General features: G+C 33.4%; 1 protein-coding gene across 3 annotated transcripts in view; it reads right to left on the reverse strand.

Moving 5' to 3' along the window:
• Positions 1–377: 377 nt before the first annotated feature.
• ROCK1 (Rho associated coiled-coil containing protein kinase 1) overlaps positions 378–20,470 on the reverse strand; it is a 107,566-nt gene continuing 87,473 nt past the window's right edge. The window contains exons 25-34 of one of the 3 annotated variants that reach the window (XM_034429564.3): positions 20,225–20,313; positions 18,267–18,455; positions 15,652–15,817; positions 14,654–14,724; positions 14,044–14,132; positions 12,328–12,406; positions 11,941–12,202; positions 10,245–10,449; positions 5,785–5,841; positions 378–3,579 (exon numbers count right to left, since the gene is read on the reverse strand). In XM_034429564.3, the coding sequence (XP_034285455.1) occupies positions 3,576–3,579; positions 5,785–5,841; positions 10,245–10,449; positions 11,941–12,202; positions 12,328–12,406; positions 14,044–14,132; positions 14,654–14,724; positions 15,652–15,817; positions 18,267–18,455; positions 20,225–20,313 (1,211 nt within the window). In that variant the 3' untranslated portion in view covers positions 378–3,575. Of the gene's footprint in view, positions 3,580–5,784; positions 5,842–10,240; positions 10,450–11,940; positions 12,203–12,327; positions 12,407–14,043; positions 14,133–14,653; positions 14,725–15,651; positions 15,818–18,266; positions 18,456–20,224; positions 20,314–20,470 lie in introns of those variants that run through there. The other 2 variants (XM_034429566.3, XM_087890489.1) reach the window with 2 other exon arrangements.

Here is a 20,470-nt window from a genome sequence, read left to right on the forward strand (position 1 = left end):
TCAATGTGAAAAAAATAATAAATATGATAAAATATACAGGAAAATAAATACATAAATAAGTTACATTGCTGGTGCCTATTGCAGAAGCAAATCCTTTTAAAGGTTGTTGATTGCAAATGCAAAGTTTCCTTGTCTTTTGTTTTTAAAAAAGAATGTTCTTAAACAGCTTTGCTCCCCAACTGGCCATCCTGGATTCCCTTTCCTTCCCCCCCTCCCAAAATCCATTGCAAAATTTAAAAAAAAACAAAACTTTCAAATAAATTTGATGCCTACTATGGGTTTATTTAACAAGATAAAATGTGTAATATTGGATAGTCCCCCCCCCCCCCAATTATTGAAAGCACACTTCTGAAACAGCCATGGAGCACTAAAACAACTTTTTTGGCAATTCAAAGATTCATTGGTTTATTTTATTGCAGCATAATGTTTTACAGGCAACAGCTACTCCAAATGGTTCATGAAATGGATTTATAAAGTGGCAAATATATACATATGGGTTGAGGAATACCAAAGAACAAACCATCAAAATGAAAATTTAACAGTACTGAAAATACAGAATCTGATACATTATATAGTTAAAATTGTTGCATTAAAACACATATTTTACTGACACTGCAGGGAGAACACCAAATTCACAACCAGGCATGATTAGATGTTTACAATTACACATCACAGGAATGAATTCTTCAACATTATAAAATAGCCCCTGGAGATTAAACAAATTGAGTAACCTAAATTTTGGGTTTAGGCATAATTCTCCAGAATGCATGGCAACATTTCATAGATGGGCTAGTATTGTTCTGCATCAATATACCTCTCCCTATAATATATAATTCTATGTCAGTTCTGGTGTTATTAAGCTACTATTTGGGTATAATTTAGATTATTTCTGTCTTCCTGTTAGGCATCACTCATCCCATTTACTGAAATTGTTAATAGTGGTAAGAACGTTGAAAATTGCACATTTACAGGTAATATTCATACCTATTTTTTTTTTAAAAAAATTCAAACTTATTCTGTCTTCATGGAAACAGTATGTACGTTTTCTTTTTAAAAATCCTTAATTTTAAAAGTTTTAATTAAAATATAAAACAATTCAAGATTGAAATGGGTTGTTCTGAACCTTATTAGAAGCATTCAGCCATTATTCTGACAAAATATTTCCAACTCAAAATGGTACCATTTAAGAGATCAGAACTCTTCTACAATAGTTTGGGCAGCTGTTTTCAATTTTGAGTATTGTAGAGCATTTCAAGTTCAAAATATTTCAAATTCCATAGCTTTTCACTCCACTGGTTTTAACCAGGAAACAATCAAATTCAGTAACCATATCCTAGGTTATCTTCTCATCTTCCTCTCAAAGTAACTTTCTTCTTCACTCTAGACCTTTCAGTCTGTCTAAGCACTCTATGGACCCTTTTCCAAGCTCTGAATCAGTTAACAAAACTTTAAATTTCTATGCCTGTTAGTCCCATCTCTTTGGCTTTATACTCTATCTCAAGCACATGAATCTTCCCCTGTTCCTTCTTTCCACTTGCTGATCTTTATGCCTTCTTCCACTACATGTCAGTCATCCCACAGTCTTTTGCCTTCCTATTCCTGTCCTCTTTTCTCACACCACTTTGACAAAATCAAATTCCTCTGGCCTTCTTTAACTACACTTTAACTTCCTAACCTCTTTTAACTTTTCAGCATCCACTGTCAATCTTCTCTCAATTCTATTACTCACCTAAGCTTTTCTAGAGTCCATATTATTTGTATATAGTAACAGAGCAATATCACTGATTTCCAGAGTGCAGAAGTCAATGTAACATATTTTTATTAACAATTATGGTTTATGCATAAATTAAAATTCATGGAAATATAATATTGTAAGAGCTGTGTACCTGGTATAAGGCTTCTGATGGAAATCATTATGTGCTAGTAAATGGATTTAACAATTTAATTATCAAAACAAGTTCTTTAATATCCTATGCGATTTCTACTACTTTACCCTGTATTAAAATGTAGTATGACATTACAAAAATTTATTTTTTAAAAAATTATCAAGTTGCATCAGATTTAAATATGCTAACAGTTGGTCATCTGTAAAGTATAACAAAACTTCCTAGGAACTGTATTCTGGAGAAAAATACCACAGTCATTTTCAAAATAATTATTCATAAATTAGTTTTATTTTGTATTAAATGAGCACAAGTCATTACTGCTGTATTAACAGATATGCTTATTACATATCTATTACTAAGGCTTTCAACACCACTTGAAACATGCAAATCGCCATGGAGACGAATCATTTTTCCAGTGCTTCTTATTTAATACATAACTGCAAAGCCATTATAAATTACTAAAGAGGTATTTGGTTAAGAAATAAAATAAATCATACGGTTAATACCATAATAATATTCCTGCTACAAGACAAGAATTTAAAAAGTATTCAATTCCTGTATTACCTGGAATTTTAACATGTTACAGAGATTTAAATTGTTTTCACGGTAAAAATTTTTATTACTATTTGTATTATGATTAAATTATCTTGTGGTAACCAACAGTTTTATTCAAGATTGTACAACTGAAAATGGATCTAGAGCCTACAGTACTTCAATCAATAAAACTACTGACACAGCAATAGATATTTGAAATTTCTAAACTCATTTGACATGGCAGTAAAAGAATTCTCAGAATAAGGCACTAAAAGGGCAACAACCAATAAAAATATTCTAACAATAATTTACATGTTAAACGGAGCATACATAGACATATGTGTATGCTTACTGTGATTCACACTTCAAATTGTTAAATGAAACATGTTATACAAATTATGGAACAATTATGAACCAAAATACACTTCCAAACTTGGTTGTTTTAACAGTTATGGTACTTCTAACGCCATTTGAAAAACAATTCTGTATGGCTTGGCAATAATGCATAGATTACCTTAATTACTCATTTTCTCCTCCTTTACCAATATGTGAAGTTAATATTTTGTAAAGCAAACTGTGTAATACTTTGAGCTATCACGAATGATTAGCATTAATAACAATACAGAAAAGGCACTGAATTTCAAGTGATTACATAAGGCTTTGTTTTCAAGCAAATTTTGCTGCTTTAGCACAACTTCGAGTCTTCCATGAAAATTTCAGCTTCTCTCAGTTTGAGATACCTTCTTTCTATATTCGAGTCTGTGTGCTTATCCCAATATAAATACCCCTCTCATAGGGTAAATAGTTCTCTCATTCTCACTGATATGAGAAAAGTTTACCACATTCCATTAAGATTGACAAGCATTTAATTTTTTCCAGGAATTCTAAAGGCAGCACTAATCCTAAGCTTTATTTGCTTTTACTTGCATTACATAGTAATAATTAATCTAATCTACCTTAAGGCAAACCCGCAATAAGATACCCTCAGCGAGCTTTTTATGCCAAAGCAAGGAGGAGTGAGTAACAGCAGTCTTAGCCCTGAAGCTTGTGAAAGTTGTATCGGAAAGAACAACCGGTCTGAACACTTCTATATGGTGAAAAAATCCACCATTCTCAGACTGCACCATGTCAGATCCATGAAGCTTGCATGTATTGTTAACTGGAATAAACAAGACAAAAAACCAGAATTACAGATGTTTATATCATTTCATATTACATTATAGATTTAAGAAAAATTGTTACATTTTAAACTAAAGCATAAGAGCAATATTTGTAATTGGGAAAACCAGAACCTCTTCATAGTTAATGCATTTCCTTAATAGTTATGAGAGTTAGAGAGTCTGCATGATTTTGTGATTCCTTCATTCTTGTTGTTTTTAAAGTTATTAATTAATAGATTCCCACCTGATAAAATTATTGATAAAGAAGTGACATAGCATAGTAACTAAATTACCAAATATTTAAGATCAAGCCAGTTCTTTCAACTTATTAAGGCATCAGGCTACAAATCAGGAGACTTGTGAGTTCTATGTCTGCCTTAGGCATGAAAGCTAGGTGGGTGACTGCACCAAAGTCAATCTTCCAATGGATGGAAACTAATTAAACTAAACAACTAATCCTTGGGACCAACTCTATGGATAAATTTTCTGATAGAACAATTAATCAATGGAACAACTTGCTTTAAGAAGTTTGTGGGTGCTTCAACACTGGATATTTTAAAGAAGAGACTGGACAATCATTTGTCTGAAGTGTTATGGGGTTTCCTGTTGGACTAGAAGACCTCCAAGGTCCCTTCCAACTCTGTTATTCTGTTATTCTCACCCCAACCCATCGCATAGGATTATGGGTGGGAAAAGAGGAGGAAAGAGTAGTTCACCACCTTGAGTTATTCATAAAAAATAATAAATATGGAATATAAATAATATTAAACTTTGAAACTTCTGTTCCCAGGAACTTTTCAAAGGAGGAACAAACAGTTGTGCCAGATTTTTTATTATTTTTGCTTATTGGATAAATAACAAAACACCCTTTTAAATTCCATTTCTAAACCATTTCATTGTGGTTATGTTCTTCCAATTGGGTGGCACTTTTCAATACAGAAATTTAAGTATTAGTAATTGTCCCAATGGGTTATTTGAGCCAAAGCAACATGTGTCTATTTCTCAACGTCATGTTAAAGTATTTTCATTATTGTGGGCAGGTGGCCCTTCTTTCAATTTTGCATATTAAAATTACCAGAACGTACCAAAATTATCTTGTATAATTTTGACTTAGTATACCTTGACTCCTGGTATTCTATGGAAAGATATTTACTTTTCAATGTTTAAATGAGATTAATTTTATACCTGAATTTGTGCTTCTCTTATAAAACCAGGATTGATAAACAATTCAGAATAACAAATGAAGGTTAACATGATTCTTGGCAGAATTGGGAAGAGAAAGGGGCAAGAAAGACTTAAAATTATTTTAAGAAAAATGAATAAATCCATCTCTAATGTAATATTTAAAATATTTATGGCTGGATGTATAGTTCAGTTTTCAGACACATTTTTTTTAGATTTTAAGTGCAAGAAGATTATACAAAGCTTTGAATAAAACTGGAAGGCCTGCCTCAATGAATTTGCATCCTAGTCTGTACTAACTAAAATATTTGAACAGTTTTTAAAAAGCAATGTCTGAGTAGAAAAATATCTGAAAGTTCAGGTAAAATGCTTTAAACTTGAGGAAAAAGAAACAAGTCCAACATTCAAATTACAAATGATATAATAGTACTGACTTTTCTTTTCTACCTACAAAAAATTGGCATAATCAAAACTACTTTGATCGACTTGGAATATTTTTTCGAACTCTATCTTACCCATGAAACGTATTTGATTTTAAGCAATGCCCTTAGTATGTTGATCAGAATTGAAATGATTATTACAAAATCATTACAAAAATGAACTTTTTGTAATGTTAGATAAGATTGTGGATAACAAAGATACGTTTACCCATAAGATAGAGAAGCAGTAAAAAGTACTAAGAGAAATGTACTTTTCACAAAATAGGATTCCATCACCATGCCATGTTCTACACAGTAGAATTAAGATTGTTTTGAAGATACACATACTGTTATGTTTCAAACAGTATAAAAAAGAATATAGCATACCAAAGATTTTGAGCATATGATATAAAAGGACCAATGGAAGCAAAGGTAATAGATTTCTTTAAAAACAACGCCAAGAGTCTAAGAAATATTAGGATGAGAGTGTTTTTTTTTACTTTGAGAAAGTTCTTTTTTCGTTATTTGATGAAAGTAATTTTGCTTTCTTACTTTTGTTACACGATACAAATACCAGTGGGTTTAAAAGCAAAAGCTACTCACCAGTAACTTGAATTCTCTGAATGAGTAATGTCCCCCACAGATCCATATTCTTTTGACCTATTGAAATTTAGAAATTAACATTTCATGATAATTGCCATATGCCCTGAATGCTAACTGTATGCTTTGTGAAAAAAGGAGAAGTGATCTGAATGTTGAAACAGAGTAAAATGGGAGATCAATCCAAAATATGAATTCATGAGGAGTAGGAAACAAAAGCAAAAAGAGAAACAACAACAAATGAATAGTTTTGGCAAAGCGAAGAAAAAATATCCCTCTTTAAACTGAAGTTTTAGATTTTGTAAATAATGCAGAAACAAGATATTTTAAAAGATCAAGATTTTAAAATGCCTAGGAATAATGAGATTCGCAGATGAAAGAGCTAAGAATGAATTGTTTCCAAAGAATCTTGTTAGATCTGGTTAGTACTTTTTTTAGAAAAGTATAGATGATTTTATAGATACAGAGAGAAGTTACCTGTGAATGGGCTCCAGGATGAGTTCGAAAGCTTGGAAAACTAAACCTCTGGTCCTGATGACCAACCCAGATTAGATCCTACAATTATCCTTCTCATCTTTTCTACAACCTTCTTTTATTGGTATCATTATTATGATTATTATTGCTCTGTTGTTTTGCATGTACACTGAGAGCTTAGGTACTGAGACAAATTCCTTGTTTGTCTAATCATGCTTGGCCAAATAAAGTTCAGTTTTGCTCTGCTCTCCCTAAACCTTTCCCTATTCTCTTAGAATGTTTGAGAGACATGCAGATTTCATATGGATTTTCACTCATTCTACATATTTTTGCCACAGTCAAAACTTCATTTATGCATAGCACCTAGCTTATCTCAAGTGATATAGCACTCTATATGATGAAAAATCATGTCTAGGATTAGATAGGTAAACCAGTGAGAATTCTGCCTAATAACAGGTGGAAAATGCTAAAGACGCTGCAAATTCTATTTAAAATAATCAGAATTAAAAGTAGCAATAATGATTTTAGTAAGGTAGTAAATATTTGGCTTAGTATTAGTTATTTCAGTTGTTTTATATCTAAAGATGACAATTTTTAAAATATCAGTGTGAGCATCTATGAATAGTCCTGCTCCCTGACAAATAATAATAAACAGCGAAATCTACAATATTAAATCTCAAGGATGTTACAGAAATTACAGTTGAAGAATGTTTAATTGAATACTGTATGCACTAATGTCTTAGAACTAAATAATACTAAAGAAAGTAAAAGCATTTGTGCTATAAGAAAGAAGTTGAGAAAGTTGATCCTTAGCACAACCTTCACAATGAAATAAAAATAACTGCATGACTTCTGTGATTTCAGAATCAGTATTATAAGAATCATGATTGAATAAAAACTGCACCAGTGTGCAAATGAAGCAAAAAGAATGATGGAAGAGATGGAATCAAAGAATGGAATAAAAATGACTTTTAAAAGATGGTATCTCTTGTTATTGTAAAAGCAGAGATGATACTTCAAAGAAACTGAAAAGATTATGGCAAGAATAATTAGTAGCAGAGCAGCTTGATATTTAAGCTGGTAATTTGGCAGAGCAGGTCCCTAGAATTATGGTACTGGAGGATTTAGATCTGCCTTCTCTTGGTGTGAACTCAGTAGTAGTTTGGAAATTCATGGCCACCATGGTAACCATGGACTTTAAGCAGGTCCAACATAGTAATGAAGCGAACTGAAGGTGAAGAATGCTAACATCAGTCTCTTCATGGTCAGAGTGGTCCGATTGCCTTCGAACTCTCCACAACTGCTCCCCACCAGAGGGGGAATAACCTATGAGATTGTATTGCCCTAGGCACCTGCATTTTAGAGGAATGCACAGTTTGACTGAGGCTTTAGTCACTGCCTGGAATTAGAGGATGACAGTGGAATAAGGTTACTCTCCCTGTTTGTGGATTCTGGAGAGCCCCTGGATTTCCCAGGAAGTCTGAAATGACCAAAAAGATGCCTAGAGTCCCACCTGAGGAAGATGAAGAATAAATCTAATCAAAAACGGGTAAAAACCTTTATTAAGGATTACCTGTAAAAATGATTTTTACACTCTTATCCTGCCTGCAATTAGATGGCTATTGGCTCTGTTCAAGGTGACCCAGGACCTCCTGAGAAGAGAGGGGGCAGGGAAATTTCAATAGGAACTTCTGAGATTTATTCAAAGTATATGGTTGATAAAATTTACTTTGAACTAAACTCCAACCAGACAGATCCTATGGAGTTAGTTGACTATGGCACAGTCTATCTTAGTTATATGGGAAGAGTGTGAGACTGTTATTCTTAAGAAAGTGGACAGAGTTCTTGGGGATATAAATCTCTGTATTAAATCCATGGCCCTCCTGACTAACCAAGGCCTCCTTGGAAACGTGGTTGGATGCATGTGGCGATAAAATCTTTGGATGACAAGATAATCCAATCAGCATTTGAACACCCCCTTCTCTAGCAGCCATTGCTGGATCCAATGGTACTGAAGAAAATTTGTTTTATCTCCAACCTATCCTTTCTAAAGTGGTTGTTCAGAAGGTTGGCTGCAGCTTCAGAGGTCCTGCACAAAAAGATTATCTGGAGACTTCTAAGTTGGGTTTTGGACCTAGGTATCATACCAATATAGTACTGATGACACTTATTGATGATTTATGGTGGGTTTGGGATGGGGATGGTGCATCATGATCTTTTTTGATCAGCAATCTTCAATACCATCTACTATGGTATCATTCTGGATTGGTTTAGAGGGTTTGGAATGAGAGTCATGATACTGTGGTAGTTCTCCTTTCTCCAAGGCCAATTCCTGTTGGTTCTGGGTAAGGAAAAATCCAGGCTTAAGCCCCTGTTTTCCATTATGTCCTCAGAATTCTATTCACTCCCACATCTATTTGACATCTATTCGGTGAAGCCATCCATCAGAATGACGTTAAGTCTCATCAATGTGCTGATGATAATCTGCTATGTCTCTATTCCTGGCCAATTAAATAACACAATCAAGGTTTTCTGTCAGCATATGGTTTTCTCTCAGGCTGTGGGACAACAGGGTATAGTTTATCCATCAAGAGACTTTCTGTGAGTTTTAATGTCCCCTAGAACTGGGGATTAGTTCTAGAAGGGATTGCATCCTCAAGCAGAGCAGGTGGCGCTCATACTCAGGAGGGTCTTCATGCATCTTGTGCAGAAATTGTGTTTATTCCAGTGGTTCACAAGCTGCAGAGGTTTCTGGATGCAATTCAAGCTGATTATCACCTATAAAGTCCTTAATGACACATGACAGGCTACTTGTGAAACTGTCTATTTCCAATTATTGCTGCCTATTCCACAAGATATGATATGATGAGTATGTTCCAGGTTCATTCTATCAAAAAACATCAGTGATGGGACCTAGGATATGTCCCTTTTGTAGCATGTTTTTTGTGGTTTTTATAAAGTTGTTTCAATTTGATGTAAACCAGGTACATCCAGGATCTTCTGTATAAGAGACTTGGCCACATATGATGAGTGAGTGAGTGAGTGAATGAGTAAGTGACTGACTGACTGACTGAATGAATGAATGAATGAATGAATGAATGAATGAGCTTATTTCAGTTCACATAATTCATGTATCCATCTAAGAGTAACCGTTATTTATAAATAGAAATAATAATTTAAACTTTATAGAGGTAATCCGCAACTTACAACACTTCACTTAGTGACCTTTCAAAGTTACAACAGTACTGAAAAAAAAGCGACTTATGACCATTTTTCACACTTACAACCATTGCAACATCTCTTTGGTCACGTGATCAAAATTTGGCTGTTTGGCAACTGGTTCATATTTATGACAGTTGCAGTATTCCCAAGTCCTGTGATCTCCTTTTGTGATCTTCTGACAAGCAAAGTCAATGGGAAGCCAGATTCACTTAATGACTGTTACTAACTTAACAACTGCAGTGATTCATTTAACAACTGTGGCAAGAAAGGTTGTAAAATGGGGCAAAATTCACTTAATGCCTTGCTTAGCAACAGAAAGTTTGGACTCAATTGTGGTTGAAAAGTTGAAATCTATTTGTATTACATATATGATTGAAAGCATATTAGGTATACCAAGACTGGGTTTGTATACTGCACATTGCTTGTACAGCCATTATTTATTTTAATATGGATTCTTAAATAACTGAGTATTGCACCCCAAGTTATAAGCTATAATTTACAAACCACAATGTCTGGTTTCACATGAAAACACAAAAGACTCTGTATTCCCAGTATAGGTTTTTAATTTATCTTTAGCAAAATATTTACAGAAGAAACATTTCATGTATTTAGTTTCATATTTCCTGTTACTGACCATGACTTTATCTATATCACTGTGACAACGTTCTAATATACTTATCATTCTGATTGATATTTTTGTATTAAAATCTATTTATAATTGGTTTTGTTAGGAAAAAGATTAAAATGTAAGTCTGTTTATATCTCACCTAGCTTTTGCAGAAGTATTTTTAACTTTTCTGAATGACTGATTCGCTGTTGATCTTGTGGAAAGAGTCCTCGGTGAAGCACGAACAAAACTAGATGGTGGTGTTTTGGGGAGCTTCTTTATTAAATGAGAAACCCATTTCTTCTGATCTTCTTGACAGGATGCCAACAACAACATGTCTCTTGCTGAAGTTATGTCGTAACTTACTATTGGGAAGAAAACAAACAGAGCCAAACTGTTTTGAGAAAAATATATATAGAGACCATTTTGCTTGCAAGTTATATTAATTATCATCACTATCTGCTTTTCCTTCCAATGAGAGTCTGTAGTGATGCACAAAAGCAGCATTTAAAATACACAGAATATAAAAGACAAAACAAATTATTTTACTAAAAAACTTACTGACTTTCATTAACAGTCTGGTGCTGAGTCATAAAAGCCTAAGATTCATCTGAGAAACTTACCTACTAGGTATTGTTATAAAGAAGCACTTGAGATCAATTATAGTAAAATCAAGATCTCAATTTTTGCACAGCAACTTAGAGTTCATCCTGATAGTTAAATGATCAGAGAATAGAGCAAGTTATAATCTTTAAATATTTGGATGTAATTTTTCGCAAGTGCAAAGATCAGCAATAGCAATACAATCCTTTCACTATTCCAGACGGGCACAGCATTTTCTCAAAATGCTAAAGTTATATTTGGTTACAGTTTATGTGAAACTTTTGTCGGAAGGTCATTGGAACCATACAACTCCTCTGTCCCTTTGGAAACAGACCAGTTTAATTCCTAAGGAATATATTCCAATTAGGCAGATAGCTATCTAATGGGATAAAAAAACACAGAAGTTCCTCTCATTAAAGTAGGGCAGACATATGGATATGTATTACTGTCTGCTAGCTAAAATGTAATTATGATGGATTTGGTTGTGATTGAGACAACAATGAACAGACTACCCTTGGGAAAAAAAAACTGCAACAGAATCTATTTTCAAAAACAATGCTATTTTGATGATGGATCAAAACAAATTTTTTCAACTGTGTAGCTTCATTTTTACGTTTGTATTCTGTTTCATTTGAAACATGTATTTAGTTTACTCTGTCATCCTAATGAACTACCTAACTAGAAATCAGGATAGTACACTGGAGTGTTGAAGGTAAGCAGAAAAGGCCCAACTCATATATACATCTGATTGATTGATTATTGATTGATTGATTGATTGATTATGCCGCTATCCCTACAAGATGACTCTAGATAAATTAATTCATTCTAAGAATTGTTTGGTTGTCTATTTCAAATTAACCTGAACTACATTCATGGACTTGTAAATATATTTACAATAGCAGCCTTAAAGGCAACAATTAACTTTTAATACATATTCCAAATCTGCACATATTTGTTTCCGAGATGAAATATGAGGTGATTTTAGGAATCTAAATGGGGCAAAGTAAAAATTGGGTTGGCTCCAAACAAACAGCACACCATCTGAATTAGATTTATCTCAATTAGATTTATATAAACATACATACACACATACACACACACACACACACACACACTAGATTCCAGCCAAATTAAGCAAATTAATCAGGATTTAGGTCAACAATTTCAGCAAGAACTTCATATATGCATACCTTGTATTGAAACTGTTAGAAGCACATTGAACAATAGTTAAAAACAATCATATCATGCCATACCTTTACATGGTGCTATTAATTCTTCTTTTTTATCCAAGTGATCTTTGTGACATTTAACATGGCATCGCCGACATTCCACTGCAGGAGGTGGCTTAAATACATGCCATAGAGGCTTGGCACAAGCCTCACAATTGGCTGGAAAATGGTATAAAGTTGGGACAAATTCATGCCCTTTATGATGCAGAAAATTTGTCTTCTCTGCTGGCTGCACTGGTTCTACTTCCAAGTCTTTTCTACACTCTCCCTCATTGGCATATAAGATCTGAGTAAAGCAAAACAAAACAAAAAAATGTAAATGTTTGTGTCAGTCCCTGGGTATATAAATACATATTAACTAAATGAACAAACAGTAACAAATATTTAAAAACAAATACGCAAACACTTTACCTGGAATATTTTGGGTATTTCTTCAGTTTCGGCTCTATAAACATCACCCTGTGTAACTGGTCTAACGTGGAACAATTTACTAAAATGAAATTATATAGTGTTAATAATAATTCTCAGTATAAAGCAAATTTAACATTTAGTTTAATAATATAACGTCGACTATTTAATGTTAATATTCCATATTAATATGTGATATTCCTTGCAAAAATAGGTGATGCCATGCAACACACTGCTTGATCAACACATAGTATTCATAAATAAAAAAAATACATAACTATTAGAATACCAGAAAAAGAATGCCAATGAAATTTTTATAGTGATGAATGTAAACATCTTTATGTAATCTATACTCTTGAACAATTTATTTTGTGAACATATATATTATAATTGCAGTGGCCCACCATATTGCATTAACGTAAAATATACAGCTGAAGTTTTTAATTTTAGAAGATTTTTACAAAATCTAGACTATTAAAAAATAAACAAAAAGAATTCTTAAAACAAAAGAATTCCAATAATAATGATCAATCTGATTTTGGTAACAGAGTAGAGTGGATATTGGATAAAATGCATTTGGTGACATGTCTACAATGTCAATATAATTTCAGTGACAACCAGTTAAATTTTAATCATAAATTCGATATTGTATAAGTTCTATATTTCTGCAGCCTCACAATTACAAGTTGTGTGTGTGTGTGTGTGTGTGTGTGTGTGTATATACACACACACACACACATATATATACATACACACATACATATACACACACCCTTAATATATATTTATATACATATAATATAATATAATATAATATAATATAATATAATATAATATAATATAATATAATATATCACACACACACACTTAAATACTTACATGTATTTATACCTATTTATATTACTCATTGTTCATAAAATACTATAAGAAGAATATTCTGTCATCTTCTAAAAACACTATTTCTGCTCAAGCAATATAAACCATGAGAAAATCTAACTATATTTATTAATTAATTTATTTATTAATGAGATTTATATGCTGCCCTATCTCCAGCCGGACTCAGGGCGGCTCACAACAGTTAAGAAACATCTAATAAAAAGTTAAAAAATGAAATCCAAATCTCATAATTTAACCGTTAAAAGTACAATTAAGACTAACAAGTTAAAATTAAATTAGAATTAAAACCCTATCAGTCCAGGCCGGCCAAACGAAACAGCCACGTTTTCAGGTCGCGGCAGAAAGAGCGGAGGTCGGGGGCCCGCCGGAGCTCCAGAGGCAGTTGATTCCAAAAGATAGGTGCGCCCAGAGAAAGCCCTCCCCCTGGGGGTCGCCAGCCGACACTGTCTGGCCGACGGCACCCTGAGAAGGCCCCTGGGAACGCATGGGGCGATGGGAAGCTGTTGCTGGCTGCAGATGTTCCCCCACATATCCCGGGCCTAAGCCATGTAGGGCCTTATAGGTAATCACCAGCACCTTGAATCCCTAAGAGTTGACTCAAGTTGTTTATACAACCAAAAATAATCAAGTATAAATTACAAGATTAACAAGAGTAACAATCTTGTTACTATGTGGAAACAAATATTATACAGAATCCAAAAAAAGGTTAGGAGATAATGTTTAGAGGCAATATTTGGAAAATTATTAGGAATATTACACTACAGTCTTTTTAGACTTCAAATTATTTCACTTATATTTCAAATTGATATTAGGAAAACGTACTCTATATCCAATACCATACATGGGTTAGATTGTTCTTTATCCTGTTCATCATTATAGAATAGAATCTTCCTGCTGCTGACCACAACATACTGGAGGGGGAAAGGAAAAGAAAAGATGCTATCAGTGCCTATGTTATGCTTGCTTGTGATAAAAGTCATATAATTTTTTCTGGACAAACAGAAGGTGTGAGGTCTGGTAATATGAACATCCATAGAAACTTAAACTAACTGCCTGCATATTATAATGAAAGGCAAATACAAATATAATATAATATGAAATAATTTAGTCATATTACACTTTTGCTAACACTTTTAATACATTAGTATCAAAATATTTTCATATCTGGGTTAAATAATTTCATGTTCTGCATGGTATGATAAATATAAATTATAAAAATATTTAAATATAAACTGTAGATAAAATTATTTTAGCAGCAGACAAGATTTCATATAATAATTTCTTGTTTTTCTTTACTGCAATTGTAACATTTCATATCTGAATTTGAATTTATTAATTCCCATTGTAAACACATATTTTTCTTTATCTGAACTCTAATTCAAGTCAAAAATCAGTACTTGGTTTGGCTTATGAAAGGCAAGTCAATGTGTACCTGCTTCTTCCACCCATAACGTTTAATATTCCCTTTGTTTGGTATTGAAAGCCAGCCCTCTATTCTTGATTCTGTATAAAAACCAATATATACTGGTTAACATTTTATTCACAGAGAATTATAAAGAAAGGATTTGCTTTCATGCAGCCATTAGCAATGATCAAACAGACTAATAAAATAGCAACAAGTAAGCTTAGCTAAACAAGAACAAGGATTGAAGCTTTTTTCATGCCTAGTCACAAATTCATTTACCATGGCACTATCGCAAAACCTGTGAAGATGTTATAAAACTTACATCCAACACTTTCAATGGATATGTTTTAACTTAGTTGACAGAATCTCAACGGGCAACTGTTTCAGCATAAAGATGTTTTACAAAAACTATATTCCTAATTTCATAATAGAGTGGGAGCAATTAAATATTTTGCATAAATATATAGTAATTGAAAGCCACAATGAAAGTGCAAAGGAGCAAGCAAGAAGTCCCCATTTGTCCCATTACTCACAGAAGTTAAGAACAGAAGAGAAATAAATAAGGAATGTGGGAAGAATCAGCTAGATATAAAGAATAAGAGAAAAGCAATTTATTCAATTTTAAATGACAAGAGAATGATAAAATGAAAGAACAAGTTTATGATGTGAAGCTTAATTAAAAATTAAGTATTAGCTGATGAAATTCTCGATTCTCACATAAAAAAATATCAAAACATACAATATATCCAAATTCAAGTTACTATTTTTGAACTAAGGGCTCTGTGATATGAACGTGATAAGCTGGATACCAAGAATAATTATTGGGTGTATGTGTTTGTCCAAAATACTAATGTAAACATAAAAATTCATATATCCTTGTAATGATAAAATCTATTTTTGTTTACCATTCAAATGTATAAAATATAAATAGAGAAAAACTAATATTTAAAAGTTGACATCTTATCTAAACAGGATAGTATTTTTGGTATAACACGATGGAGAATTACGAAGAGTTACTCTCTTACCTGTAACACTTCCATCTGTTTCATCAGCCTGAAGGCTGGCAACACTAGTAGAGTCCATGCCCTGCTGCAAGTCTAAAATTTTACTACGCAACTGTTCTATATCACTCTCTTTACTGTCCAGCTGCATCTGAAGTTCATTCCTGTATGTGGACTCTTCCGCCAGTTGCTGTATTCAACAGAAATTGGGATAAACCATTCTTCCAATACTTATTCAACTGATAATTAATAGTAAAGTCAATATTCATAAACAAATTTTCACTTATATCAGTTTCATGGAGAGCTGTAGAGCATATTGTTTAAGGCTTTTCTCGTCCCTGCTGGGAAACATTAGGTGGGAAAATGAACTTCTAGGCCACTGAAACAAGTTTGCATATATCTGGAGGATAACACTGCTCATATTCAGATATTGGCTGACTAAGCCCAGAGTCGGCAGACAAAAAATTATCATGTGAAATTAACTGGGGTTAACTTGAGCTTGTGGATCCTGAGGAAGTGGAAAGTTTCTCACAATGTTAGCTCTATCACATATTGATTAGATGTATGTCTCATCCGCTTAGTGAAAGTTACCTTGAACAAAGGGACCTTAAAGTGTACACTGTCTCCTCAAGAAACCATTGTGGAAGCTGGCCTATTTCCAATCTTCCCTTTTTAAGGAAGTTAGCTGAGAGAGGGATGGGGCTTTATCTACAGAAGACCTGGATTAAAAAGATTATCTAGATCCTAGATAATCTAGCAAACAAAAGGTGTCCAACCTTTTGTTTGTTTGGATCGCACTGAGTGAAGAGGAATTGTTTTGGTCCATGCATAAAATATAAATATAATTAATGGATATAAATAACAAACTTCCTTTAAACCGTTTTTAATCTTCTGAGGCCACATTACTAGCTGTCAAGAACCGCATGCAGTCTGTGGGCTAGACACATTTGATCTAGACTCTTTTCAGTTGGAATTCAAGCTTGGTTATGGGATGGAACTAGAATCAAGCAAAACTAAATCCCTGGATAGGAAGACCAGAAAAATAATGGCAATGAATCATGCCCTTCATCCATGCAGCGATGTTGACAGACTCCACTTAGCAAGGAAAATTGATGGACATTGCATGCTCTTATGGATAATTTGAATAGTTTCCATAGGATTGAAATTAGAAAACAATTAAGAAAAAGATCTGCTATAATGTACTTCGGGACATTCTGCTTTTATACAGGTAACAGTTTAATTGATAAAATTCTTATAATTCAATCCCTTTCTTCTCAATAAATCTTAATAAGATTTAGTGAAAGTCATGGTTGGAAAATAATAACCGTCAAAGGCTTGACAGTTAACTTTGTATGCCAGGAATGAAAGACTTTGATAATGGTACCTCTCATCAAATCATGTCTGTATTGATGACATTGTACAAGGGGCTCTCCTTGAACTCCAAATCTGGTTGGGTACATGCTTAAGTTTATCCATGTGACATCTCTACTTTGACAGTTTTTACTTTCCAGATGCAGCTCACAATGCTTATTGTCACCTTTAAAGTTCTATTTGGTGTAGAATTGGAATTCTTTAGAGATTACCTAATTCAAGTAGAATCAGGTATGAGGCTTCTACTGAGTCAAAGACTCCAAATAGTTTGGGCATAGTATTTCTTCTATTCTGAATATATGACAACATGTATTTCAATCGATTACAAAAAATAGATACTATGCCCAAACTATTTGGAGTCTTTGACTCAGTAGAAGCCTCATACCTGATTCTACTTGAATTGGGTAATCTCTAAAGAATTCAGTGGCTGAGTCAATACATTGACGGATAGGATAAAAACAGATAGTCCAACAGTGGAACTATGAGATGGAGGCAAACAAATGGAAGAAAACAAAAATTATCTGCTGAACAACAAATAAATGGATATAAGCAAATTGATGGTTTAAGAATTGTTAAACAAGAAAATTATGTAATGTAATCTAAAAAAAAAGTGAAAATCATTCAAGAGATGGTAAAGAAAATTAGTAGAGGTCTGGAGTAATTATCTAGCGTGCTATTTTAATTTGTCAGCAGAAGAGAAATGACATTGGAATGGTGGAATGTTGTTAAGTTCTACATTTATCTTATGCTGCCTTTTCTGAAATGAATAGCCACTGTTCTTTTCCTGCTGGTACTACTCATGTCTCCCTTATTGCTGCAATTGTTGTGGGGAAGACTGTACAATAAGGAAGAATGTTCCAATTCTTCTTGTATGTCTTTTTTTCCCCAATAGCATATTAGCCTGTAAATAAGAAATTAGGACTATGAGGAGCAACACTGTGCTGGGGAAATGCCAAATTGTTTCTCTTTTTAGATCTTATTTACAGTAACATCAACCTAAGAGTGATTTAACAATGGGGGCCCACCAATCAATAACATATTCAGCCTTCAGGTTGTTCTCCTCTCTCTGAGGCATTCTGCAATATTTAATAGATTCATTAACCCAGAAGTTATATTTTCACATGTTGTCCATTTCAGTGAATAATAAAATTAACCACAATGTTTGAACAAACTGAATTTTATACATCTTTTAAATCTGAAATATAATTTGGGCTTCAAAGAGAATATGATCAGTGAATCTATTTGATAATTATATTAAAAAGTCTTACCGCTTGCATTTCATTAAGCTCCTTTTGATATTTTATTACCATATGATTAAATTTCTCCTTTTCCTGGTTAAGTTCCAACTGCAACTTTCGATTTTCCTTCTCTTTTTTCTTGAAATCTTGCATATTTACTTTCTTCCTATCTAGTTTAAAATCTTTTCGATTCATAATCTCAGCCAATTTGTTGACAGCCTATTGCATATTAAATAGGAGAAAATAAAAGTAGACACATTAAAATAAATTAACCTTGGAAAGTAAGTACAGAAGATTTCTATCTAGAGAATAAGTATCAATAAATATTATTTTACCACCTGAATATTTTATGAAGAACATCCTCAGCTTAGTCTATTAAAGACACAACAGATAATTAATAGCTTTACTTTGGGTTAATTAACATCTTCTCTTGGAAGCCATTTCACCATTTACTTTGTAAAACAACTTCAAATGTTAACATTTCACAACATAAATTTAGTTATTAAACAAATATAAATCTCACATCCATCTGGAACACACTTATAGGCCTAAGTGTGTTCTATTCTAACTCATATGAATAACCATGAGCTATCTAAGGAAGCACTTTTTTGTACAAGTGTCTTTTGAGTCAGTATTCACTCCTGGAGAATACTAGGCAGCTCTCTTAAGTTTTCTTGGCAACATTTTTGGAAGTAGTTTGCCATTGCTTTCTTCCTAGAGATGAAAATAATTGGACCAAAATCATTTAGCTGGCTTTTTACCTAAAACATCACTAGAATTAATTATTTTCCAATTTTTAGCTTGGTGTATTAACCACTACAACAAATTGGCTCTTGTGGAAGCATTAGTGTCTCTAAATGTTTGTCATCTAAATATTCATAAATGTAGTAATCTGCCTTTTATTGCATCCGACCATTGATCCAACAGCATTTCTCAGTTTTACTTTGATGTAAAGAAACCATATGTATTACTACCCAGAAAACAATGTATCTGTATGAAAGACAACTCATTACTGATCTAATTACTAATTTTGAGTCACAAATTTCTATACAGGTATCTTAATTATTGAGAATGATGGCAAATGCTTATGAGAAAGCTGTAAATACATTAAAAAGGCAAAACTCATTTTCTGAAATCACAATTAAAAGAAATGTGGTAGGCTCCCTAAGGCTGACCAATATATTTAGGGTTTTTTCTGTTATTCTATGAATTAAAATTCAGAAAAACAAAATTCTTTATGAAGAACCAAAGCACTATATTTTAGCGGACATGCTCTTAGTAACTTAGGCCCTGGTCATCTCTTGTTTTGATTACTGCAATTGGCTCTGCATGGGGCTACCCTTGAAGAATATTCGGAAGCTACAACGGAGTCAGAATTTGGCAGCATGAACTGTTTAGGAGGTCTCTATAGTCGCACATGTAATACCAGTGTTACATGAGATGCTCTGGTTGTCAATCTGCTTCCAGGTCCAATTCAAAGTGTTGATGGCATGGGCCCAGGATATCTGAGGAGCTGTCTGGCTTCAATGGGATCAGCCTACCCCACTCATTCCGGCAGAAGGGGCCTGCTGCAGATTTCATGAACCAAGGCTGGTAGAGTCCAGGAGAAAAGCCTGTTCTATTATGGTCCTGCGTTCTGGGGCTGGAGGTGAGATTCGCCCCCACTCTTTTGGCCTTCTCGAAGAGCCTTAAAACCTGGCTTGTTACTTAGGACCCCAATAGAGGTGCACTAGGCTGGCAGTAGTTGGTGTAGTGATAAGAGAATGCCCCACTCCCATTCTGCATGAGTCCTTAAGTTTTTTTGTTAGCCTGTGTTTAACTCTTGGAATTTTAAATAGTTTTTATATTTGTAATATATTTATTGTAAGTTACCCAGAGTCACTTTGGATAGCAAGATGGGCTGCATATAAATATATTAAATAATAAATAACCTAAAAGAGCTGTCCTTTAAAATAGACATCTCCATCAACTTTCCAAAATACACTCACCTGTGTTTTAAGTGTCCTTTCATTGTTCAAATTTTTTTCATACTGTGTTCTAATTATGTTGAATTCCTCTTCTTTTTTCAATATATACTCTGAAAAAAATTAAGAATTTGTGGGTTTTTATTGCATTAGTATCACATGCACTTTCTCTCTTTTGTTAAACCTTAATAGAAACAGAACAGAGTCCTGCCCCTACATATTCAGTCCAGAATTATACAGGATGGAAAGTGCTTAGCTTTTAAATAGACA

Source organism: Pantherophis guttatus, chromosome 3 (genome assembly GCF_059756535.1).
Source record: "Pantherophis guttatus breed Tessera chromosome 3, ASM5975653v1, whole genome shotgun sequence".
In the NCBI taxonomy this organism is placed as follows: Eukaryota; Metazoa; Chordata; class Lepidosauria; order Squamata; family Colubridae; genus Pantherophis; species Pantherophis guttatus.